A 27,406-nucleotide genomic window follows, 5' to 3' on the forward strand; every position below is an offset into this window, starting at 1 on the left:
TGAGATTAGTCATTACTTGGTACGCTAATAAATAAAAGGCGTCAATGACAGGTCACACCCACATTCGAATATGCCTACGTGATAGACCTGGGTTACAAAAATCTCTCAACCGTAGCCTTTAATTTAATATTATTAGTTCTATATTTATAAAATAGGTGGTGGCAAAATGTTTGATTTTGCATTGTGTATTGCTTAATGTCTTGTATGTATTATTCTTGATAAAGGCGGAAATAATAGTAGAATATATTTAACTGGCCCATAAAGTGAATTGAATGAATAGATCGATATGGACCTTCAATAGCGTCAAAAGGCATGGTTTCAGAGTTTCTTCCAGGCATCTTTCCGGGGGGGGGGGGGGGGGGGGGGCTCCGCGTTTACCGAAGAGAGTCTAACACCCCCTCCCACGAACGAAATGGAATTTATATAGAAAAATATACTTTTAACAGTACACCCCCCCCCCCCCCGTAGAAAAAAGTCTGGAACAAACACTGCATGGGGTGCGTACCGGACCGGGTGATACCATTTAGGGGCTACAACATGAAGAAAAATTGTAAATTTACTGTAAAAACGATGTTTTAGTGATGGGAGAATGATTGAAGCAAGAAATTTGGCAAAAACGACGTCACTATTCTTTGCCAAATTTCTTGCTTCAATCATTCTCTCTCCCCATTTCAGATTTCCGGAGGGGGAAAGGACAACACTGGGTTGAGTGTACATTTTCTATCTATTTTTCGTCCAATGAGTGGAGGGGGGTTTCTGTGAGGGGATGGAACTAAAGACAGATGAGTTTGTTGAGATTAATTGCGTTGTCTCCCTTGATACAGTATTGAGTTCTAGATTAATTTCTAATCAATTGCATACTACTAAACTTAAACTGTAGGGAAAATGACTATCATTAGTGTATTATAAATCAGGTGAAATGTGTATTTAAAATTAATGTCTATGAGATTTTTTTATGTTGATGTACCTTTTTATATTTCAAATACAAAACATACAGTTGAAAAATGAAATAAAAGAAGATATTTTTTTATATAAACAAAAAGGCAATGTTTTAATGTTGGTAAATGAATTCATTTTATTTTTAAATTCAAAAAATAAATACATGTTACAGAAACTTACTGATTTTTTAAATACAAAGTTAAAATAGGAAGCTTTTGAATAACTTGAAAATTTCTACAAACATTTTCTACAATTAAAAACCTAATATAATCAAAATTTTAGCTTCAAAGCTAATTTATAATAAATATTTACTAAAGGAAACTTATTCACTAACTTTCAATAGCTGTTGCTAAGTGGTAAAACAATGACATGGAAATTAAAGAGAAACAATTTGTCAAGCTACAGGTATTCCTCACTTTATATTTAACAAGAATCAAACACATTCACACTCAAATTAAAAGTGAAGTTATCAACCAGGTTATACACTCAACAGAAGTATAACTGTAAAAATAACTCAGAAAGTTAATTAGCTGCTTTGTCAGTGCCATCTTTAAGAAAAAGATGTATATTTATTACAGCTAATTTAACACCAACAAAAAGCCTTCCATTCAACACAAGGCCATGAGCCAACCAATTCAATAAAATGTGAAAGACCTAAAATTTTTCTACAATCACTTCTTCTTTCCTGACAAACCAGCCCCAGCATTAAATTTAAAGAAAATAATATCTCCATCTTGTACAACATAGTCTCTTCCCTTCTGTTTGTACTTGCCATGGGCCTGTGAAATAGAATAAAATTAATGTAATGTCAGGAATTATACATGGGGATCGTCTAAGAAAAACTATCTTCAAAGTTTCATTTATCAACAGAATAATTTCTTTCCCCATCTGGATTAAGTACAACTATGATGCTATTGTTAGCCTTTATTTCCTTTTTATCTTTTAAAGTATCAAACTTTGTTAAGTGTCATGTAACTGCCATATTAAATTTTATAATGCATTTATGTTCGTATTTAAATTGTTAGTTAAAATATAAATAGAATTGGGTATTCGGTTATTTCCAGTATGATATTAAACACCATATGTAAATGCAGTGGTAAAACTAACCTTGCATTCAGCTTCGGATTTCAGCTCAAAGAAGTCATCGTAGGCCATTACTTCAGCCATGATGAAGCCTTTTTCAAAATCTGTGTGGATCCTACCAGCTGCCCCAGGTGCTTTTGTTCCAACCTAACACAACAGATTCAAAACAAGTTCTAGTCACAACATATTCTAAACAAGTTCTAGTCACAACATATCCAAAATAAGTTCAAGTCACAGCATATTCTAAACAAGTTCAAATAAACAGCATTTTCAAAACAATGTGTTGCAGTTACAACCTAATACCACATTCAAAGTTGTTTGAAATATGTTCAAACAGAAATACTTCACACTATTAATAAACAAAATAGTGTTAGTATTAAGTATCAGACATACCTGAATTGTCCATGCCTTAACTTCATCTTTACCAGATGTAAAGAAATAGATCAAATTTAGTGCCTTGTAGCCATTCACAATGATTTTCTCTAAAGCACTGTTAGATTGACAATATTTATATCATTAGCAAATGGAAATATTGAAAAAGGAATAAAATATTGTTAACAAAAGAAACAAAGGAAAAGAACATTTGTCTGTTTAAAAAAGTGAAACCTTATAACCATGGGTTGCTGGAACTCACCCATGCTCTTTCACTTTCCCCAAACTACAACAATATGATATCTATGAAAACTATGTCTAAACCAGAGTACCAAGAATGACCAGTCTGCAAAATACCATTATTGTGTTAACTTAAAAAAACAAAAGATGTAGACCTGGTTGTTTCATGCTCCTTGAGATAAGCATCCCTTTCCTCCTGTGTGGCCATGTCTAAAAGCTTTGACTCTAGAGCCCCACTAAATAAAATAACAGTAGCCCCATGGTCCTTAGCGTCAATCCATTCTTTAATCTTTAATAGCCTGAAAAAAAAATGGCAGCAATTTAAAGATTTATTCTAAGAAATTGCATTTGAATATATTGAAATTAGATAAATTCCATAATATAAAAAAGTATTATACAGAAAAGTCGAAGTGTTGAGATCCAAGTCTAAACAAAGACATTTGTTGACCAGATACTTGTAAAATTACAAAAACAAACAAATACAAATAAGTTTGACAGATCATTAAAAAACCAGATAAACTGACCATTTATTTTTCTTCCTAATGTAATCTTTCTCTGACAAGTTGACCAGGTAAATCACAGGTTTGGATGTTAGGAACAGATGCTGGTTAAGTACTTCAATCTATTAGAGAATCAATCATTGCCTGTATTAGTTTTTAAATTTTAAATTACAAACCAGTCTAAAATATGGTACCTAAAAATTCATTTTCCTGATGAAATTTTTTTTCTTCTGATTTAGAAAGAATTATATAGTATTTTTAAAGAAGAAAATAAATTAAAAAAAAAAACTTATAAAATGTCTGACGTAAAATATTGAAGGCTTACCTCTTTCACATCCCAAGCCACATTCCTCACCCACTTGTTATCATTCAGTGTTTCTTGAACTTTCTTTAAAACATCCTAAAATAAATTTTTTAAAGGCTTTTAAACATCCTAGAACTAACTTTAACACTAAGCATATAAAACTTTTGTTATAAAAACAGCAGTTTGAAAACAGTTGAGAAGAGAAAGCCTTTGAATGTACTCACAAACTCTTCTTTTTTCTTCTTGTCCCCTGCACCTCTTGTCACACTTCTCTCTAGAGGTTCCAAATGCTTGTTCAAATATTCCAGATCTTTCAAACGGATCTCATCATGGATGATTTCCAGATCACGGGCAGGATCTACGTCCCCTTCTACGTGTATGATTTCTTCATCAGAAAATGCACCTGGGAAAATAAATCCATCAATTCACTGCTCAATTTCAAGACAATATAAATATACCTTAAAATACTAAACAAAACTAACAACATAATAGGATGAATACTCCTGAAAAATACTTCAATTTTTCACTGATTTACTAGGCCTTAATAGTGAGGAAAGACACATACGGATACAATGAAATATGGCATCACAAGCACTGATGTTTGACAAGAAAGCATTGCCAAGTCCTTTTCCTTCATGGGCACCCTTGACCAGACCAGCAATATCAACAACATTCAAGAATGCTGGCACTTTGCTGCGAATAGAAACATGAAGACATTTAAATAGGCCTACATAACTGGTATCAAATGCTTTTTTTTTAAAACATAAAATTTTAGTATATATATTTTTAAAACCCCCAGAAATTATTAAATACCTGAGTGGTTCATAAGTTTCACACAGGAAATCAAATCTTTTATCTGGTACAGGGACACGACCTAAAACAGACAACACAAAATGGTTTCACATTACATCACATGTGGGAAGGGGGGGGGGGGGGGGGGCGGGCTTCATATCTTTATATATTTTCATGTTTCTATTATTTCATTTGATTTACTTCCACAATTCTTTATTTAGTTTGTATCTGGTAAATCTATACATAAGTATACTTTTTTTGGCTACAAGTTAGTACAATAGCAGCTAAGGAATGATGCATGTATAAAAATGAACAATATAGCCACATAAAATTAAAAACAAAATACATTTAAAAAAAAAAAACCAGATTTTTAGCAATATGTCTATTATAATAAGAGATATTCAACAAGTGTGGAAATAATAAATATGTTTGAAATCATTGAACAGAAATTCTTACTTTCATTTGGATCAATTGTGCAAAAGGGAAAATTTTCAGCCTGAGCCTGGCTCTTTGTTAGACAGTTAAAAAATGTAGATTTTCTGCAAAAAGGAAACATTTTGTTGTAATATTAAATAGCACACAGCATCATAGGAGCAACAACTCATAGAAATTTTTTTTAACAGGTACATGAGAAAATTGCAGCCAATTACCCTACGTTAGGCAGACCAACAATGCCTATTTTGAGATTGGTTCCTACTCTACCGATAAGTGGTGGTGGCTTGTCAGACTCATCCTTCTTCTTGGGTGGCATGATGGACTAATCAAACTCTGCAGTTGGAAAAAAAAATAAAGCCTAGACTAATATATATGAATAAAAGGGTAATCTATCGTTTTGGGTATGTAAAATCGTCCAAGGCTAGTAATGTGAAAAAAAGAGTGACTCATACATTTTTTGTAATTATTTCACATGTTTAGAAAGATTTATTTTAAAAGTTACAAAATGTTTCAAACTTTCATTCATGTACCTGTTTTTAAACAATTGTATTAAAACTTTTCAGTAGCCTAATAAAGTTTAGCTATGTTTTATTCGGATACAACCAAGCTCATTTAGAATCCATCTTATTTTTTGGAAATATTTAAGCTAGGATTCAGGGGAAACCACTCTAATTTACAGATGGCCGCTATTTATATAGCATATCTGGCTTGCAAACAAGGCTATTTTAAGTTTAAAGTTGATTAATTTAGACATTGCTTTTGGTTTATTATTTAATTATTTATTAAGTCTGATAGAGTACTGATATATTATATTTGACATAAAAATAATAAATATAAAATAATAGGCCTATAGTTTATAGGGGCCTACTTGTATTAATGAGCCACCTTTCTCGCACATTACTAGATTCTAGACAAGGCCACTTTTACATACCTAAAACGATAAATTAGATTTATTACTTAGATTACCAATATCAATAAGAATAAAAAGGGTAGTCTATCGTTTTGGGTAGGTAAAATCGCCCGCGGCTATTAATGTACAAAACGTTACCTCGTTGTCAAGGCTGTAATAGAATTTGTGTCAAATATTATAGATAAATGAATAATAAACCTAAACCAATGGCTAAATATATCAATATAGGCCAGAAATTAACTTTAAACAGCAGTGTCTACAAACAAGATTTGCTATATAAACAGCAGCCATTTGTAAAATAGAGTGACTTCCCCCTGAATCTCGCGCTAAAAGCTTATAAAAATAAAACTTAAACAAGATGGCTGATTTAATAAATGAGCATGGTTGCATCTGTTGGAAACATCGCTAGTCTTCATTTATTACGGAAAAGTTTTAATTCAATTGTTTAAAAACAGGTAGATCTAGAATCTAGATCTACATAAAAATGAAACAAGGAAACATTTTTGTATTTTAAGAAACATAAATCCACCTCAAAATGTGAAATAATTATTAAAATTTAAGGAGTCACCTGGTTTTCACATTACAAGTCGCGGGCGATTTTACGTACCCAGAATGATAGATTACCTAAAAAAGCTACAGACAGGAGGGTGGGAATGCTGAAGGTCTGGCTTATAGTGAGGATAGGCAAGGGGGAAACAACGGTAATAAAAAGTGTGACCCTTATTTAGGTAAAACTCCATTTTAGCGTATTTTATTCTCCGTTGCTTGTTTACATCCAGTTGAGCGTATTTTATTATAATAACCGAAACACACCAAAACATTAGGAAAACACAAATGTAATATTTGTATTGTGTTGTTGTTTTTCATAAATGAAAAAAAATGAATATTCAAAAAACACGACTTATTTATTTGTTTTGTATTTTTGTTTTAACAAATGAATAAAAACAACAAAGAGACTGACTGAAATGCTTTGTTTGTTGGTTGCAAAAATAGAGATGCACACGTACAAATAAGTGTTACAATTTCAACTAACAGAATAAAAGTATTAAAAGGCAAAAGGGGTCGTCCATAAATTACGTCACATTGTAGGGGGGGGGGGGGGTGTCCGTAATTTTGTGACGGTATGTGATGAGGGGGAGGGGGTTCAGATGGTGCGAAGTTACACTTTTGCATTATAAAAAAGCAATGTTAGAAAGCATATTCAAGACGTTATTTCGCGTTTTAGAAAACTGTTTTAATAAATTGTAATAGGAGTTGATTAAAATACTCTATTTTGACAGAGGCTGAGGTGTGACGTTATTTTAGGGGGGGGGGGGGGGTGTCTGGGTTTTTGTGACGACGTGTGACGGAGGGGAGGGGGAGGTAAAAATCGTCAAAAAAGCGTACGTGACGTCATTTATGGATGACCCCTAATAATGCTGCCGAAAGTGGGAGAGGAGGGGTGGTGGAATTCGGTGAGGGATGGCTTGGAGTGTTAGAGAAAGTGTGACAACTCACGTTACCATTTTAAAAAATAGTGTTAGACACTAAATTCCATAAATTATTTCGCATTTTTAAGGCTGTACAGAAATAGACTAATATAACTAATAATGTAAAAAAATGCAATCGTGATGCATGAATTTAAATAGTAAAACGAACAGCTAAATAATACAAATTTTCAAATTTATTACAGGGATCATTCATAAATGACGTCACGCTTTTTAAAAACGATTTTTACCTACCCCCTCCGGTAGCGTAGCGGGGGGGGGGGGGGGGGGGGGGGGGGGGGGGACATATGACCCCGGGCGCCGACCTTAGGAGGTGCCAAAATGGGTTGGAAAAAAATTGAAAGGTTGGGGAGGGTGCAAATCGAAAGTTTGAGGGTGGGGGGTGCAAATCGAAAAGTTTGTCCCCGGGAAGGGTCGCTACGCCTCTGCCCCCCCTCCCCTCCGTCACTTACCGTCACAAAATTGCGGACCCCCCTCTCCCCTACGAGTGTGGCGTCATTTATGGACAACCCCACATCATTATTTTTTTTTACAGTCAGAAATTTACTCATACAAAAAATCATACTTGATACATAGATCTATATCAAAATATTGGAAGGATGGTAGATTTACTATGAATTTAAATAACATACAACTATACAACTCTATAGTAAAATACTTTTTTTTTTAGTTTTGGCAAAATTTTCAAATTAAAAAACACAAAGTTTGTACATTTATTTATAGCATAAATACGAAAATATCATACAGAATAATTAACAGTGTATCAGCTTCACCATGAGACAAATGCCTTTAAAAAAATACAATACAAATGAAATAAACATGTCGTGTTTTTTAAATATTCATTTTTATTCATTTATGAAAAACAACAATACAATACAAATATTAAATTCGTGTTTTCCTAATGTTTTGGTGTGTTTCGGTTATTATAATAAAATACGCTCAACTGGAGGTAAACGACAAGCGGAGAATAAAATACGCTAAAATGGAGTTTTACCCCTTATTTAATAGGGAGGCTCACTAACTTAAAAGCGTCCTTGGTTGCTAACCAGAACATGGCGTAAGGATCGGACCATGACTTCCGGCGAGTTTTTCGACTTAGTTCCAGAGACCTTCTTAGAATTACTTTTAAAAATGTTTATTACGAGTAAAATGGCGGGTTTTCACGTTATAAAAACATGCTATAGGTGGCAAGGCTAAATATGCCAGAAAAGCATTTTCAAAAATTGCTTTGGGGAATGTAGGCTAAATTTAAAGTCGGTGTCATTCAAAATAATATAACTTTTTAAATATAGATCTCCCTATCACAAAATTGATTTCCAAAGTAAAGCATTATTAGTTTTATCATTCTATGAAAAAATAAATCAAATATCTTCAACACTTTTTTTATATGATGTGTCCAAAAAATGACAACCAATTTTTTATATTTTTTTTGACCACGTGACCGCTATTTGAATGGATACGTTTACCTGGCATGGTTTTTTATTTTGCTCTTTTGTACAATAAAAATTGTTATAAAATTAAAGAAATAAAAGAATTCAAACATCACTTCTGTCTTGTCTTTTTTAAAATTTATTTCTGATGACATTCTCTTAATTTTTTTTCCTCTATAAATATATCCAGACGATAGACGGGCCAAGTCTACTTTTAGGAACTCTCTTGTGAAAAAAAATTAGATCTATTTCACGGTCACTTAAAAAGTTAAACCTTTCAACTTTTAACCAGGTTGTCATGGATGATCCGTCATATCATAGCTGTGAGTGACAAAACATTTTAAAATTCAATAATTTAGTCTAAACTCGCTACAACCCCCAAATTAGTGCCTAGAGGATAAAGTATGGACGTTTTTTATTCAGTTGTCATGTTTAAACTGAGAATTGAGTAGATTTCACATATAGTAAGAAAAACTATTATTTAATGTATATCTAATTACTAATGGGTCAGAATTAAGTCCTAGAGATCTAGATTTGTCGCTAAAGTGAATTTTATGTGAAACATTGAGGATTGCTGCATTAAGAACTCAGTGCTGAGTGAGTGCATTGCATGCGATTGTCACTTGTGCCATTCCAGTCCAGTCCCTCAAATCAGACAGCAAGTAAACTAGTAAATTTAAATTTACGAAATATTAGTTAGGCATGCACGTCAAGGTAGCGAAGAATGTTATCTGTTTATAACTTAACTATAAATCTCTAGATCTAGATTTAATCTACGTACACCGTTCTTTACGTTCAGCGAATTAGTACCGCAACGCGTGTATTTCCCAATATGGCAACAATAACAGTGGTGTAGTTCCGGTTCATTACTTCCTCCAATGAGTTAGAAAAATTCGAAATATTATCGTTTGGTTTATAATTTTTATACAATAATCAGGCTATGGTAAAATATGTAGCTTTATTAGTACATTTTGTACAGCTAGCATGGTAGATAGTCTTGAATTAAGATATACATATATTTAAACCATACTACAGTGCAAGAAGAGTGGGTACCACAGATTATAGCAAAAAAAAAAAAACAACTCATGTTCTTCTGGAATGAAATGTGTCAATTTTGTTAATTCTCTTGAACTTCTGCTCCTTAAACACATGAATACTATACATTTTTTATTCAAATTTTAGCTATTTAGCTAATTACTAACTAAATTGATTTTTAAGTTAAAGTGTTCAACTGATAAGCCTATATATGGTACCATAGTACCATATTACTGGCAGATTAGTCTCTAAGAAAACACACAGAATCATTACTGATTTCTGGTGATAATAAAAGTTTAGGCAACAATTAGAAATAAGCCAAGGATAAAATTTAGGTTGGATTAGCTTAGGTAAACTATTGGTCACAAGGTGGGAACTAATGAAAAGACATATAGCCTGACCAATGAGAAGCAAGATGACCAGTCACAGACAGTTGAGCAGTAGATAGCAAGTCCATAATAATTTGTCAAGGATGTAGGTTATGGTCAAGCAATTTAGAAGTAGGAGACAAAACAAAATAGTTGATAGGAAAACAGTGAGTTATAAAAGAGTAGATAACATTCAGCACAGGTTGATGTTTGTAATAAATAATCTGTTAATGTTTCTTAATATGGAACAATGGAAGCTGTATGACAAAGCTGGACATGTACTCTCCCTGTATTCCATGACTAAATAATTTTAACTGACAAAACAGACTAGATACTACTACCACCTCTGCTGTAGCCTTACTGATTCCTTGTTTTACTTTGATTGATGTTCTTAATTATTTAATAATTAACGAGATAAATTTGGAGCTCCTGATTTTAGTTTTTACAAATTGAACGTCCTTTAAAATTATCCAATTTCTCAACCAAAACCCAACATTCCCTCAGATTAACAACAATTAGACATAACAATAATAAAGACAAAGTCTAGGTTAGAGCAAGAACTGTTTAATGAAGAGGAAAAAACATTTATCTCTAGGGCATATTGCACAAAAGTGGTTTGGTCCACAGTATGGAAGTCTACAGCAGTAAGAAAAATTTTCTTATCTAAACATTGATGTCACTAGGGTTGTTATCTCCACAACCAGAAGAGGTCACAATTATGTGCTGCACTAAACATAAAACAATGAGATGATTAGGGGGAATATAGAAAAATAGTTAGTATAAAAAATTTCCAACATTCACAGATTTTCAAATTACGTAGTAATCAAAAAACATACGTTGCTTATAAAAAAAAAACTAATTTTTTCACTGAAAGCATATCTAAATTTCCTCAGTTTATGTTATTTTTTTTACTACTTTTAAATGATCAAACAACATTCCTCAGAACAAAGCGCCAAAATAATAATAATTTTAAAATACCACAGATTTAATCATAGTTAATTTGTATTTAATGGTGCAAAAAAAGTTCTGCTAATGCCTCAAACTCGATTTTCCTATAATGAAGTTATTTTAACTTAATACAAGTCAGCTTTCATACAACTTTATCGAGGATAAAACTCCAAGATAAAGTATTGAAAAGGTAAGTAGTTTAGACAAAGTGCCTAACATTTAAATTTTATCAGGCTTTGTCAACAATGGCCACTTTATCGATGTTGAAGATGCATTACAATGGGAATGTAACAAAAAGAAAAACACAGCAGGGAATGTGGCATCAGACACTTATTAAAATTCTGTCATACAGTTCTGCTTCCGATCTCGCTAAATATCACCACTAAGTTATATTAACAAACTAACAAATCCCAAACTACAAACACTCATAAAAAATGGTAAACAAATGTTTATCATACAGAAAAAAAACCAATTAAAAAACTTTAATATTTATTAAGCAATAGATTTATACACATTAGTATTTAGAATTAATATTTTCATTTCTGAACTTATTTATCAAAATCTTTTGTTGATCTAAAGTACAAAAATGAATATTTTAGTGGCATCCTTAAAGAGAAAATACAATTAGCTTGTATTTATATCACTGAATAACTTTGTGGGTATACTGAGAAGTTCAAAATAGCACAGCATTTTCTAACAGGTCTGCACTTTGCCTATATTTGAAACCAATTTTTGGTATAGTCAGTAATTATTACTCAAATATAATACACCCACTAAGAATATTTTGGATATATATACAAACTGACATGCAAATCACAATTTCTATGTACAAAAAGAAAACAAAAAGTTAATTTGTTTCTAATCTACCCTTGAAACAAGTGTTGATGTTTTACTGAATGATATTAATAGCCAGAAAACAACTACAATATAAGTATTCATATTCTCTGAACCAGCTGTATATAAAGAACTTCAAAAACTAAATACTGTATTCTGACTTAGATAAAAACAAAAACTATATTGTCTTACACTATATTGAATAATTGAGCAAAAACATATAAGACGAATTTAATTTAAATTTTTTTTACAATTTTATGGCATAAAAAACCTCTTATAAATGACATCTCTGATTTGTTTTGACTCATCTATTCCATTAAAATGTAATTTCTAACACTCAAGAGGTTTATAATTAGACACAACACTGAGGCTAAGAATTACATGAATTAATTGAATAAAGAATTAAAATCAAGACCAATTTTTAAAATACTAGTAAAAATCCATTTAACAATCGTAATGAAAATAGAATTAAAGCTAAAAGTTGTACACACTATTCATAAAACAAATCAGAATTATGACCATAAATTGACACAAAATTATAAGTTTTCTAATTTATGATGACTGGTTAGGTCAGTTTCTACCAGAATTAAAAAAAAATGACAATAAAAATTTAAGTAATGACTAATTCTAATCAAATAATTTTTAAAAATATAAATAGAAAAACCAGATGTGGATTTTCACAATGAAAACTAGAGTTTTTTTAAATAAAATATTTAATTACATTAAAACTTAGCTAGAGAGATATTCATCACACTGCATAGCCAATGGCAATACATGGGAGACTGAGGCTGAATGAGCAGAATACTCTAGCAGTGAGTGGCCTCAAAAACTAATAGCACCTACATCTTCCAGCAGATTTATCAATTTCTCAGCCCTCTCTCCAGCAACCATCTGGAATAAATAATATTCTTTTCAGTCAGAATAAAGATCTCATAATGCATGATGTGACTTTTAAAAGGATGTATACCTATATTAATAATGGATAGTATAGGGCTTTTAACAGAAATCTTAAAGTAAAAAAACAACAAAGGGGAAGAAGGGAAATAAACCTCAATCATGAAATCAATGAACTTTGTTAGAACAGATGAGGTAAGGTAGACATGCAGAGAAATGAATGTTTAGATGAGGTATCAAGCAGGTTTAAGATGATGTGCCAAAATATACAGAGAATAAAAGTAAACATACATGTTTGGCTATGTCCATGAATGTGATTAGAGTTTTGATGCCAATAAATAACCTGGAAATTAAAAAAAATATTATTACATTCTTATAGTAAGTACTCACAATTTAAAATTATTATAAGCAAACTCCTAAATGTAAAACAGATACTTTGAGGTGACAAGAATTAGGTCTATGTGAACGTTCACAGATCAACATTATTAAACTTATGGGTAGAGAAAACCATCAAATACATATTTAAAAAAACCTCAGCTTAGGCTTACTTAACTTAATAGGTATTTAAATCACAGTATTTGTATTTTATAAAATTAGCAGGCCAATCTCTTAGCAGTAGAAAACAATTTAAGAAATAAGAAAGGAGTAATTACTGACATAGACTATCAGAAATTATTATATTTTTCACTTTCCCTTCAATAAAAAACTGTTTTTCAAACATTTTCAACAATTTTTGTTTAATTTAGAGAAAAAGAATTTCATGTCATAGCTGCCATCTTTAATGGATGACACCTATAAATGACTCAATACACAGAATAAAAACTGCCTAATTGCTTGTGCCATCATTAATGGATGAGGCCTTCTATAACTTATTCTATACACAGTTTTTAAAAAATAGCCTTACTGCTTGTGGCTTGTCTTCATCTCTAACTCTGTTATCTCTTCACTGGTGAAGACCTCAGAGTCCCTGAGTACACGCACCAGCTGCTCCGATGTGCTGACAGAGCTGACGTGGGCCACAGTCCTGAACAGCGAGTACATCTCTAGGTCCTGCAGGACGTCCTTGCGCGAGGTGGTTCCAATGATGAGCAGCTTGTGGCCCTGTTGATGACAAGCATCACTGGTACATTTAGACTAACCAAAAAACTTAATAATACCTTTGTAGAAACCACGCAATAATGAACAATGTTAGCACCAAGAAAATTAATACATCCTGCTAAAAGTTATTCCAACCTTTGGTGGGTTTTTCTTTAGCAGAACTAGCATTGCTTGCAGTACAAGATTTGAGAAGCGAGGACCCACAGGTACATAATCTGAAAATTTGAAAAGATGTCACATGAACAAAAAATAGAGACATCAAGTTGTGTTCATAGCACCAAATAAAGGGAAACTAACCAACAAGAAATAATTTATTTTTTTTATTTGTGTTTCAAACAAATATACATTATTTTTAAACAAAAAGTCTAGCCTTATGTGATTGATTTTTTTTTTCATTAAGTATAAAAATTACAAGTATAAATATAATTTCATTATACTCTAATTACCCAGCAGTCTTTCTATATCATCAATGATAATACAGCTTAGAGGAGATTTGTATGCATCATCAAATATCTGTTTAAAAAAATTAACAAAAGGAATTTAAACACAACTGAATAATACTAATGAAGATTAAACTAGATGTATATTTTAAATTGAGATTTTAAAATAAAACATTTAAATAAGCAAAGAAATTGTTTTCTTAAATCTTTAAAATTGGAAAAGCTAAAAGTAATGACATTTTTTTTTTGGCTTCACTTACCTTCTTAATGACCTGGCACTTGGCTGCCTCAGTGTATCCAATCATGTTCTCAGGTGTGCACAGTTTTAAGAATGGAAGATCAGAGTCTTTAGTGATTTTAGCAGCCAGTGCTGTTTTCCCTGTGCCAGGTGGGCCTGCAGAAGATTAAACACTATGTGATAATTCTGTACCTCAAGAATTAACTCTTAGATGGCTGTTTTAAATGAATGACATAGCTACAGCAGGCCAAGCTCAACCTGGACACAGCTCATGAAAAACAACGCTCACCTTCTAGCAGCATGGTCATTAGAGAAATCTGGTCACTGTTTTTAATCTCAGTCACCATGAGGTCACCAGCGGCCAGGACCCGGTTAACCGGTTCTCCCCAGTTTAAGATGCCCTGGGCCAGGAAAAGATCCAGCTCTTCTTTACTGCTGCCAAATGCCTGGAGCAGGACAACAAGATGTCAGGGGGTGCTACAATGTTTACTAAGTTTTGTAGTTACATCAAAAGATAATGTCAGGGGGTGCTACAATGTTTTTTAAGTTTTGTAGTTACATCAAAAGATAATGTCATTGCTTGTTAAGTTCTGTAATTACATTGAACTATTTAAGCTTAAGTTATCTTAACCATAACATTGGTAATATCAATGGTATTTACATTTCAGAAATAAATATGTTTATTACAAAAAACTGAATGGGGTGTTATGTTAAGGAGATAAGAGTTCAGCACTGCTAACTCAGAAATTTTAGTGTTAGGTTCCGAGACATAGCACGTCATGAAGTTACCAAACTATGATGAGTGTCTTAGTCAGGAATTTGTCAACATCTATAATATGTACAGTGTGCACCTACACATCCCAGCAAGAGATAGTGAGTGTGTCCATTATGATAAGACTACTCACAGGTTTAATGTCGTACTGGAGAGCATGCATGAAATCTAACAGATAGTGTCCACTATGATATGACTACTCACAGGTTTAATGTCGTACTGGAGAGCATGCATGACATAGAACAAATAGTGTATCCACTATGATAGTGTGTCCACTATGATATGACTACTCACAGGTTTAATGTCGTACTGGAGAGCATGCATGACATCAAACAGTGTCCACTATGATATGACTACTCACAGGTTTAATGTCATACTGGAGAGCATGCATGACATCAAACAGTGTCCACTATGATATGACTACTCACAGGTTTAATGTCGTACTGGAGAGCATGCATGACATCAAACAGTGTCCACTATGATATGACTACTCACAGGTTTAATGTCGTACTGGAGAGCATGCATAACATCAAACAGTGTCCACTATGATATGACTACTCACAGGTTTAATGTCGTACTGGAGAGCATGCATGACATCAAACAGATAGTGTGTCCATTATGATATGACTACTCACAGGTTTAACCATTAATGTCCCATTCATTCTACCAAAACTCCACCCATGACGGCCCAATGTAAGGAGCATAACTCTGTATGATCAAGTGAATAGTTTCACAAAATATTTGTTTTTGTCTAAATGAAATTTAAAATTAAGATAAAAACTACTGCTTAATGTTGGGAATAAACCTGGCTTTCCAACAGTATTAAATAGAATATATTATATTCGGTACAAGTACAGAATAAAAATAAAAAATGTCGGAGAAAATTCAAAACTGGTCATTTTCGGTAGTCAACTTTATTTATTTTTGTCTAAACAACTATGCATCGAATTTAACAGTTAAATATCAATTTGGTTATGTTTAAGATATATAATTCATAAAATACATGCCTAGATACGTTAAGAGGCATTATTTTATTTTATTTTTAATATTAAATCTACTAAAAATAGGACAGATGAGTCAAAAATTTCGAGATAGAAAGAAACTTTTATTTTTTATCTTTCAAAAGCGCCATTGAAGTTAGAAGACCGGAAAAGGATGCTGAAAGTATCCGACTTCCTGTTTGGTTAAAAATTAGGATTTGTAGGCCAAATTTTAATGAAACAAATTTAATTTTTCTATGCGTATTGTAAGCGGGCGGCAGCGGGCGTTACGGGACATTAACGGTGTCGGGCGGCAGCGGGCGTTACGGGACATTAATGGTTAATGTCGTACTGGAGAGCATGCATGACATCAAACAGTGTCCACTATGATAGTGTGTCCACTATGATATGACTACTCACAGGTTTAATGTCGTACTGGAGAGCATGCATGAAATCTGCTCTGGTGATCTTCAGCTTCTCTATGGCGTCAGTGTCCACCTCTACCTTGGATGTAGCCTGGAGGAAACAAACATTGGTTGATAGATGAAAATTTAACTCCCTGTCAGAGGGCTACAAGAATGATAAGTTTTGTATTCACGTTGAGAAGTACTTAACATTTGTATACTCAGTTAAAAAACATTTTTTGTTAGTGGACAAAAAACATGCGAAGATTTTATAAAAATTCTTCAGAGATTTAGTGCTGGAACCAGCTAGAAAAAAGGTATAGTTTTAAAAATTTGGAGAAAACATGTGATAATGTAATAAAGTATTATTAAAATAAAAACCGAACTCTACAGTTTAATACCAAGTTTTAGGGTTAGCTTTACGGTCAGGGTTAAAATAAAAGTGAGTTAAAATCCCCTATTTAACAATACTAAAGTAATAAGACAAATAGAGTTGACTGGAGCAGCATTAAAAGAGGTGACGAATGTTCTACACATTTGATTTGACACCTACTTTAATCAGACGATTCATGGCGGTGGACTGGGCGGCACGCACTAAACCCTCAATCTCAGCTCCACTGAAATTTTTAGTTAGGGATGCTAGTTCATTAAGGTCAACATCTTCAGCCATTTTTTCATGATTCCGCATCCTCTCGGTGTGGATGTTGAGAATCTGGACACGCCCATGCTCGTCAGGGAGACCAATTTCCATCTGGACCTCAAGACGCCCAGGTCTGGTCAAGGCTTCATCAATCATGTCTTTCCTGTTTGTCATACCTGGTGTACGATTTTTAAAAAAGACATAGTAAATATGTTAGGGTGTTGTATGCTGAGAATATGTTAGGGTGTTGTATGCTGAGAATATGTTAGGGTGTTGTATGCTGAGAATATCACTCAACTAACAGATTCTAACTTTGGTGAGATATGTTGATAGAGAGAGAGGTGAGTTTGGGGTAAAAAATTTAATATGGAAAACATGGTAATTTTTAGAATCATGGTTACTTGTCATGTAATTTTAAATTTTAGAGGGTGCGGAAAGATCTGACTTAATGTTAAGTGCTACAATAGGGGAGACAAAAATTCTATTTAAAATTTTTATTTTGCAGTATTGTTTTTTTTTTTTGCTGTATTGTATTGCAGAGTAAAATGAGTTGAACTGACCAATGACCAGTATATTATTGAGCTGCTCAACACCATCCAACTTGGTCAACAGCTGATTGACCACAGTGTCATGGACAGCTGAGTTACCTGCCTGGAAGGTGGAAAGACAATTTTAGCCAATCATAAATGTCGGAGTGACTATATTAATTAGTTATCATTAATGTGTTATCATACGAGACTGATGCATTTTAAAATTTGAATCTTGAAATAGTAAACCTTACCACAGAGCCTCTCGCTTTACAAATGGCATCAATCTCATCAAATATGATTATGTGAAGCCCACTCGCAGATCCACTCTGGAAAACATAAGCAGAAACACTTTCTATGTGTGTACAGAACAAGTACATTTAGATTACTTATTTTAAAAACAAATATGTACATTAAAACTTTAATGTTTGTGAGCTTAAAAATATTTAAGATGTAAAAATATATAAAATTGATGCTATATATTAGTGTAAAAATATGTAAAATTGATGCTATATATTAGTGTAAAAATATATAAAATTGATGCTATATATTAGTGTAAAAATATATAAAATTGATGCTATATATTAGTGTAAAAATATGTAAAATTGATGCTATATATTAGTGTAAAAAATGGCTTTACTCTTTTTTCCTCTTCTTCAGCAGCAGCAAAAAGTTTTCGGATGTTAGCCTCAGATTCACCCACATACTTGTCTAAAATCTGTGGGCCGTTTACTATCTGAGGTTCTCTGGCATTCAACATCTTGCCAATTTGTCTGATGAAAAGATAGGATTATAATAAAAATTATGTTGGTTTTTAATCTTTAAAATAATAAATGAAGTATGTATTGAGTCTAAGAAAGTTTTGAGTAATTTAACTTGTAAAAGCTAAACTTACCTGGCCATCAGAGTTTTACCAGTACCAGGTGGGCCATAGAGTAGTATACCTCTCACATGTTTCATACCTAGATAAACCAAATTCATTCACTTAATGATTTATTTTATAGAATGAGGACACTCATTTTTAGCTTTAAAAATTATATCATTAAAGGAAAAAAATAAAAAGTTTAAAAGAATTGATAGAAACATGAAAATGGTATAAACATAATTTACCCAGCTGCTCAATGACATCAGGGGGAAACACTCTGGAAGCAAAAGCTCTTCTAAAAATACCACTGAACTCATCATCAAGACCACCAATGCCCAGCTTAGTGAAGTCCCAATCTGGGTTTATAATGGAGGTTTGTGCCATTTTCCTAGGACAAAGGTACAAAATATTTCACTGCATTTGTTACACAACACATTTTTAAAAAATATAATTAAAAAAAAAAGCAACTAAAGTAGACTCAAAGCATATTTTCTATACTCTACTATTTTAAAAGAACATTAAAAGTCTGTATACTGTGTGTACTTACCCTTTTGATTTTCCTATAAAATTAAGAAGTGACCCTTCAGTTTTTTCAAACACTATCAGGGAGTTTGGAGTAAGGACGCCATACCTTGACTGAAATTTAAAAAAAACCCAGCTATTAACAGCTAATAACATTGTTTTCTTTACCACAAAAAAATAACTGCTTGGTTATGTTCCATAAGTTTTCAAAATTTGCGAGGTCATTTAAAAGTATATAGACTATGAATACTTCATTCTACAATTAATATAAAAATATTTTTAAAAAAAACATCAACATTAATAATACAAACCACTTTTGGTACTGGAGCCACATTTCCTTTAGCATCCACCTTAGAGAAATCAAGAACTGTGGATGATAAGAGGCAGCCTTAGTAAGGACATCATGATTAGGAATAATGGGAAATACCCTCATTCGTACTTAAAACAGTAGTAGAGCATCTAGTGCGAGACCGACAGTCTTGAGCTCGAATCCGGGTTCAAGCAAGTAGAATGGACCTGAGTCCACCCAGCTCTGATGGAGAAAGTAAAGGTGGCTAGGCATAGTGCTGTCAACACTATCCCTTCATATGCCGAGTTCGCAGAAACAGGTGAACTCTATTTCAATTGCCCCATGGACTGTCAGGTTTGAAAAGGTAATGTTAGATAAAGCAGAGAACAGCTAAAACTTTTAAGACATACATTTTCTTCTGCATTCATTCAAGAGAAAAATTTGACAGATTTACCTTGTATATCCTTGACGGTGGAAGAATTCTATTTTTTGTCATATCAGATTTAAGCAACAGAAAAATTTGACAGATTTACCTTGTATATCCTTGACGGTGGAAGAATTCTATTTTTTGCCATATCAGATTTAAGCAACAGAAAAATTTGACAGATTTACCTTGTATATCCTTGACAGTGGATGAATACAATTTTTTGTCATATCTGAACACAAGTGGCTCGTCAACTGAGAAACATCTGTTGACAAACAACATGGAGAACTCCAGCGCCATTTTGTCACTGTCAATGGTTGTGTTCTGTTGGCTGGAAATTAAATAAAATTCATCAAAAACTGATAATCTAACCTATCATAAAAAAGCTGATCTACCAATAAAAAATAAAATACTGATCAACATAACATCAAATACTGATCATCTAACCTATAATTAAATAAACCGGGAGTGATCTCCCCTAAACTTTCTCGAATATTCTTATATAAAATAACAGGGGATTGGAACTCGGGCTATAGACATGATTTTTAATCCATTTTAAATACTTTTAAATACTTAAAGTTTTAAAAATAGAATAAAATCTTGTAGACAAAAGAATTGCACACCAAGTGAACGCCGAATAATAGTGCGCAATATTATTAGTACTTTAAAAATTTGCATTAGTTTTTTGAGAAATCGGAAGTAGCATAAATTACTTCCGGTCAACGGAAATTACTCAAAATTTAACAGAAGGTAGAGAATTAGATCTTTTACTTACATGTGAAATTTCATTTATCTATCTGAAATAGTACTCAAGTTATAGGCTTTTGGAAAATTCAAAGTAGGAAAAGTACCACTTGTGGTTATCGGAAATCGCTCAAAAGTTGATACGGATCTACGATTTTGATAAAATACTTATATATGAAATTTCATCAACCTAGCTGTAACGGTACTCAAGTAATCGTGTTTACACACGGACACACACACACACATACACAGACAGACAGACAAGGTTGCAAAATTATGTTTTTCCGTATCAGTGAGGTGTAGAACGTCGAGATTTGTAAAAATCTCGATTTTTTTTTTTTTGCACGATTACAATACTTTCTCTATACTTCGTATATACGAGAAAGTAAAAAACTGATCAATAACATAAAAAACTGAACAACTAACATAACGTTAAAAACTGATCAACCAATTTAACACCAAAAACTGATATACCAATATAAAATCAAAAACTGATCAACTAACATGACATCAACAACTGATCTACCAGCCTATAAGTAATTAACCATTTTGAAATTTAGGACAATAACATTAATAAGTTGTATAAATGGACTTGCCCTTTCTTGGTGAAAAAGTCAGTCTCCAAAACAATTGTTCCAATGCCATATAGCCTTGAGTTTAGCTTTGCTGCCTCAACTTTAATATCAGAGTTGAGCATAATGCTTGCCCATTTGCGCTGATATAAAGTGTATAATGTGATTATATTGACAGTGCATTATTCATGTTAAAGCAGTCAAATTATTTAATAAAGCAATAACTATTTTTATTTTTCAGGGGGTTTCAAGTTCAACATTCTGAACTTACATTTGATAACAAATACATAATGCATCACAAGCACTTAATTTACAAAGAGAAAAGAACTTACATGTGAGGCGTTAAATCCCATTTGACCTTGTTTAATAGAAGGATCAGTTTTTACTCTATACAGAAATGGGTTGTGATCCACAGAATAAACATTAATATAGCTGAAACAGAGTGTTTGGACAGGATAAATGGACGACCTATTAGCATTAAAAGCATGAAAACAGTTCTGATGGTAACAACAGAATGGAGTATATAAAACAGTGTACAGCTTTAAGAAATAATAGACTTTTTAACCTAAAAATGTATGCGCTTAGGAAATATCTAAAGTGAAGAGGAAAAGAGTCGATCAATTCAGATGATGCAAAGCCAAAATTATTTTATCTTTAAAATTAGAATCGTTCAATTGAAAGTTTATAAATATATTAAACATATTTATGAACTTAAATCTAATTTTAAAAATGGCAACAGTATACAATTATTACGATATTATTATTACCTAAAACTGTACACATAAAAATATATAATTTTTTCTCAATAGAGAATTATAAGAAAATGTTTTCAATAATCTAATTACCTCCCATCTTTGAAATCTCCTTCATTAACCAAAACATCATTTAACAGAGAGAGCTCTTCTGATGGACATTTTACTGCTTTATATGTCTGTGAAATCATAAAGTTTAGACAACTCCTTAAACATTTTAGTAACAAACTGATTGCATTTTGCATTAATACATTTATATAAAAATTGTTATTGAACATAATAGAAATCATGACTTTAACAAAAAGAAAAGAAATAATTTAAAAATTGTTACTGTTAACTGAAAAGCCGTTGGATTTCCTTTTAAGAAAACTAATTGTTAGGTTAGTTCGGATTCCGTCGTGCTTATTTAATAGCTTTATCATGAAGTGAGAAATATACCACCGGTTATCACAACAATGTTACATTCCTTACATGAATAAATTGTAGATTTTGCAATAGTTGTAGAGGCAGAACCTAATCCTAAACTGAATCCTGTGGCAGAGAATATCTTAGCCATTAGTAACATGTATGCTTAGAAGAAATTTTTTTATCAGTGTTTTCTGGTGTTAGAAGGAAGCCTGGCACTAGTCTTACTTACTTCAAATTCTATTTTGATTCGATATTCTTCATCTAAAGGGGCTTCTAAACTTGACAGTGTATCAGAACTTGGCTGTAGCAATGACCTTGACCCTCCAGCTGTGTAACTTTTTGAATTGTCAGCAATGTAACTTTCTGAATCATCAGATATGTAACGTTCTGAATTATCAGCAATGTAACTTTCTGAATTATCAGCAATGTAACTTTCTGAATTATCAGCAATGTGACTTTCTGAAGTGTCAGGGAAGCAGTTTTCTGAAGTGTCAGCAAAGCAGGTTCCCGAACCAATGAGGTGTGCTGTGTTGGTTCCCGAACCAATGAGGTGTGCTGTGTTACGCTTGTGCTTGCCAGACTCCGCATGGTGAATCAAATCCCTGCGGTGAGCCCTAATCTCACAGCAGCAAAAGTGGCAGAAAGCTTTTCCGTCTTCACCTGGCACTTTTTTAACCCAGTCTTTTAAGATGTCATCATCCTCCCATTTATCATTATAGCGACATTTTCTTTTGGACCACTTACTCATTTCTACAACCTATCTAAACTACACTCAACTTAAACCTGAATTTATAAAAGAGGATATTCTAGGGCCCTGAATAGATTCACAAAACTACTTGGTAGGCAGACATGTCCTTTAAAAAGATCATGATTCAGTATAGCTGGTAGAAAAACAACAGTAAATAAAATTTGAGTATAACATGACAGAAGGAGTTATGTATAATTTACACGTGTAACAAGTAAACAATTAGAAGCTAGTAACAATTAGTCATCCCCAGACATCAGTAAAACTGGTAGTGAACATGAACTTATACAATTAGCTTTTATGTTAGGTTTTGAGTTTAGATTAAGGTTACTGTCAGGCAATGCTTTTTAGCATTTTTATGACAATGTTATAGAATAATGAAATGCCATTTTAATCTCTGTGGTGTTTTAAACAAATATAACAGTTAAAATGTTAATTTTTAAAATACATAATTAAAATTAACAAGGCTTCTGGCACTCTTTTTCATAAAAAAACAAAACAACATCAAATTTCTGCTTTGTGTGAATATTATATATAATAACAAAAGTTAAATTTATAGCCTATAAAGTATGTTGTTATGTGACAGCATGTGGTTAAATAGAAAAGTACCAGAATTGTGTTAGAATTGTATCAGTTTGAAAGTCAACTATTATTTTCTACCAGCAGTAATGATTCATGGTCCATCTAAAGGACAAGCATGTGGTGCTTTTAGTAAATAGATATAATAAAATAGTAGTACTCGATTGAAAAAGGATTGTGTTTAAAGCTTCTCATTAACCAGAACTTAATTCTTAAACTCACTAGTTAAGTTCAAAGGTCTCATACAAACATGCTTAAAAATTGGTCAACTGTTTCTCAAATACGACCAAATGAAATGTATTATGCTATATATAGGCATATATATATATATATATATATATATATATATATATATATATATATATATATATATATATATATATATATATATATATATATATATATATATATATATATATATATATATATAGGCTATTAATATGCCTTTAGGCCTATGAAACATAAAATTTTTATATAGACTATTTGTTTGGCTTAAGCTTAAACAACATAATCAATAATTTGATCACTGCCTGTTAATACTGTTATAACAGATCATTTTGAGTAGGAGTTTGCATCTTAATTTAATTTTTAAGAATTTAATTTAGGACGGAGCACATTTTTTTTTAGATCCAGGTTATTTTAATAGAACTCTAGTTTCTAGTTAGTATTAGTAACCTGCAACAGGTGCTAGTAAATTGAGAGACGCAAAATGGCGAGGTGGTGAATTGCAAGAAGGTCACGTGACATTTTTTGTCCAGCATGTTATCCCCACCTGAAACTAATGCTGGGTAGGGGTAAAGTGCTAAGATGTCTGCAAAAGTTATACAGCGCATGATTTACAATGAACTTTGATGTAGACTCAAAGATGTTTAGTTTGTATATCTATAACTTCTGATAATTCTTTTATGTGGAACACTGGAGGGGCCCAATATATCACCTTTGAACATCACCATATTTTTTTGTATTACTACTGCTGCCTACTATTTAGTTTTTCATTGTATAAATATCGATTTTGCTGATTTTTAAAACTGCTTATAATAAAAGAATTACACTTTTAAAATTGTTTATTATTGGCCTTACATTAACAATGTGGCTGAATTTTTTACCCTCTGACATGAAAACATGAGCGATTATCCTAGGAGTACAAATGTATAGATTTTTGAATATTTAAAAAATCTAAACTAGATCAAGAAAGAAAAGAACAACAAACTCATGGATAATTTGTTTAGTATATACTTTTTGTTTCATGACATTTATAACTTTTCTTCTCGCACATCTGGGAAAAAAACAAAAAAAAGCCTTGCAAACTGTTTCTCGCTATTAACCCCTGATTCAGCAGGTATTGGTATGTCTCGCATTTTCTTCTTGTGATTTACTGCCTCTCCATTTGGCTTTTCGCGTCTCGCAAATTATTACTATACTTAACTTTACTAAGCTATGTGTCTAACAGTCTAACCTTAATTCTTAAAATTTGTCATCTGGAGTTTTTGGGAAATAAACTATTATGTTTTATAGATTTAATTTGAAAACACTATTTTAACTTTTAATAAACCTATCCCCCCTATCTACAGCCAAATAATAATAATTATTGGGCCTAGGCCTATTCATTCTGGATTAGATTACAATTTATATCTAGATCTATCTAGATTCTAGAGTAGAGTAGTTAAGAGTGTAAGACTTAAGAGTAGATGTCTAACAACTAACTAATGTTTAGATCTTGATCTACAACAGAAACTAATTAGTATCTAATTGTGAGTAATAGTCTAAGTTAATATTATTAATAGGCCTATTTATTATTTAATAGGCCTAGTGTTGTTGCACTGTCACTGTTGCACAGTAGACTATTTCAAAAATTGGTCACTTACGAAGATGTGAAATAAGCAAATTAATATAGATCTAATCTAGGATCTAGATCTAACTGCTAGCAGATAGATCTAGATATAGGACTACTAACTAATATACTTTACCTCCTACTTGTGTTAAAAATAATTTAAAAAAAAGAGACCCAGTGGGCAGTTTCAGAGTTGAGAACAAACAAAAATATTTTGGCCACTCCACTGCAGTCACTGAGTCACTTTTACTTTATAGTTTATTAGATCTAGATTAGATCTACTTACCTTAGCCATTGTTTGGTAACCAGTAGCAGTAGATGAATATTAGTTTCGTGATCACTTCATGAAACAGGAAAACAAACAATTTAGTTCTAGACCTAGACTAGATTTAGATTCTTGAGTTGATCAAAACAGATCTTACTCAGTTCTAAAAAAAATCAGAATAAATCATTACATTAGAAATAGCCACAGAGTGATCTCCTCATTAGAACATACTAAAACACAAAACAAAACAAATAATATTCGTAGTTAGGCTATTGGTACCATATTATTAGCCTTACCACTAACAGATCTCTTTTAGTTTACAAAACTGCTGCATTGCTCGCTTGAAAGTCCATCGAAATTATGCAATGCACAATCTGTGGCCAGTACAGTAATATCAAGATGTGCAGGATTTACAGTTCACGTATAGGAAAACAAGAGGCGTCGCGACCGCACCGGGTGACACCATTTAGGGGGTGACACCATGACGAAAAATTGCAAAATATATAGAAGAAAAATGCTTTTTGCCAGTTCAATTAATGATTAATAAGAGTAAACCCACTTGTATTAATAACTGACTATATGTAACTAGGGTAAGTTACGACAATAGTGGCCCTGCTGTTTTAGGGGTGGGGACAGAGCGACGAATCACCTATACCCACGTGTCAACCCGGGCGTGGCCAGAGTGACCATAATTGTTGTGGACCCAGGAAGACGGATCGCTGAATGCATTCTGGACAAGCTCTTAAATTGAACACAAAGGCATGCTCGCGGACTACAGGACGGCTTACAGTTTACGACACTCTAAATTTTCTGAAACTGACCGGGGCGGGACAATAGGATGCGGGGCCGGGAAGAATAGCAACAGGTAACCTACGGGGAAGACGAACTGACACTTTTACAGCTAGGGTATGACCTTCAGGATCATTCTTAGATTCTAGTGGTAGCGTATATATACGGACACCACGAAACACGCCCGGAGAATACGACCAGAAAACACAGAGACGGTAATTAGACCAGAGGCGTAGCGACCCTTCCCGGCGCCCGGGGACATACTTCCAATTTGGCGCCCCCTCGAGAGCAAATTTTCGATTTGCACCCCCCCCCCCTCGAACTTTTCATTTGCACCCCCCTCCAACTTTCGATTTACACCCCCCCCCCCTCGAACTTTTCATTTGCACCCCCCCTCAAACTTTCAATTTGGCGCCCCCCTAAGGTCGGCGCCCGGGGACATATGTCCCCCCCGCCCCCCCCCCCCCCCTCGCTACGCTACTGCATTAGACTTCGGTGCTGGTGCGTAAGTTGAAGATAACAGAACGAACGTGTTTGCTGTAACAAGACTTAGGGCTGAGTGAGATTGTAGCCCAATTAGCTGTCGTTGTTAGTTTATACGAGGTGAATGTTCTGTATGATTTGTGAGTGTTGTCTTAAAGTACAGTTTTAGTTGATACGTTGTGAATGTGGTGTACGAATGTACGATGGTATGTTAATAGGGTATGGTAGTGTAAGAATAGCTTGTGATGATTAAACTTTTCTTGTATCGATTTATTTACAGACTGTGGAGGTCTGTTGTGTTTTTTGTGATTTAGTTTTTGGCTTGTAAATAAAGTCATCGAACCTACCATTGTGTAGAGGAAAGCGTGTTGCTGCATTTCTTTTCATTGGTTACATATAGATAACCATCTTTACTATCAACTGTGCACACTTTAAAGCTATCATCCTGGGGGGGGGGGGGGGGTGACA

At 33.0% G+C, this 27,406-nt stretch overlaps 2 protein-coding genes across 3 annotated transcripts; both read right to left on the bottom strand.

Annotated features, from left to right (window-relative positions):
- Window positions 1–1,061: 1,061 nt before the first annotated feature.
- Window positions 1,062–9,359, bottom strand: LOC131949375 (obg-like ATPase 1). Its single transcript, XM_059311240.1, has 12 exons — window positions 9,274–9,359; window positions 4,881–4,998; window positions 4,687–4,769; window positions 4,252–4,312; window positions 4,004–4,131; window positions 3,663–3,841; window positions 3,460–3,534; window positions 3,159–3,256; window positions 2,790–2,933; window positions 2,416–2,512; window positions 2,047–2,169; window positions 1,062–1,718 (listed from the first exon to the last, which is right to left on the bottom strand). The coding sequence occupies exons 2-12, from the start codon at window positions 4,979–4,981 to the stop codon at window positions 1,611–1,613; spliced, it is 1,197 nt and encodes a 398-aa protein (XP_059167223.1). The 5' UTR covers window positions 4,982–4,998; window positions 9,274–9,359; the 3' UTR covers window positions 1,062–1,610.
- Window positions 9,360–11,575: 2,216 nt separating this feature from the next.
- LOC131949370 (vesicle-fusing ATPase) lies at window positions 11,576–26,220 on the bottom strand. 2 transcript variants are annotated; one of them, XM_059311235.1, is made up of 22 exons: window positions 25,963–26,220; window positions 25,688–25,829; window positions 21,932–22,017; window positions 21,419–21,518; window positions 21,111–21,229; window positions 19,959–20,101; window positions 19,369–19,424; window positions 19,083–19,171; window positions 18,781–18,923; window positions 18,566–18,632; window positions 18,311–18,443; window positions 17,925–17,999; window positions 17,704–17,794; window positions 17,057–17,319; window positions 16,520–16,615; window positions 14,637–14,793; window positions 14,370–14,503; window positions 14,116–14,182; window positions 13,805–13,884; window positions 13,476–13,672; window positions 12,863–12,914; window positions 11,576–12,568 (listed from the first exon to the last, which is right to left on the bottom strand). In XM_059311235.1, the coding sequence occupies exons 2-22, from the start codon at window positions 25,694–25,696 to the stop codon at window positions 12,500–12,502; spliced, it is 2,226 nt and encodes a 741-aa protein (XP_059167218.1). In that variant the 5' UTR covers window positions 25,697–25,829; window positions 25,963–26,220; the 3' UTR covers window positions 11,576–12,499. The 2 variants fall into 2 exon arrangements, with proteins under 2 accessions (XP_059167218.1, XP_059167217.1); XM_059311234.1 differs by lacking the exons at window positions 25,688–25,829; window positions 25,963–26,220 and having other exon boundaries at window positions 21,932–22,029.
- Between the last annotated feature and the right edge of the window lie 1,186 nt (window positions 26,221–27,406).

This window comes from Physella acuta, unplaced genomic scaffold (genome assembly GCF_028476545.2).
Source record: "Physella acuta isolate Inbredline_101_S28 unplaced genomic scaffold, ASM2847654v3 ptg000692l, whole genome shotgun sequence".
NCBI classification, from domain to species: domain Eukaryota; kingdom Metazoa; phylum Mollusca; class Gastropoda; family Physidae; genus Physella; species Physella acuta.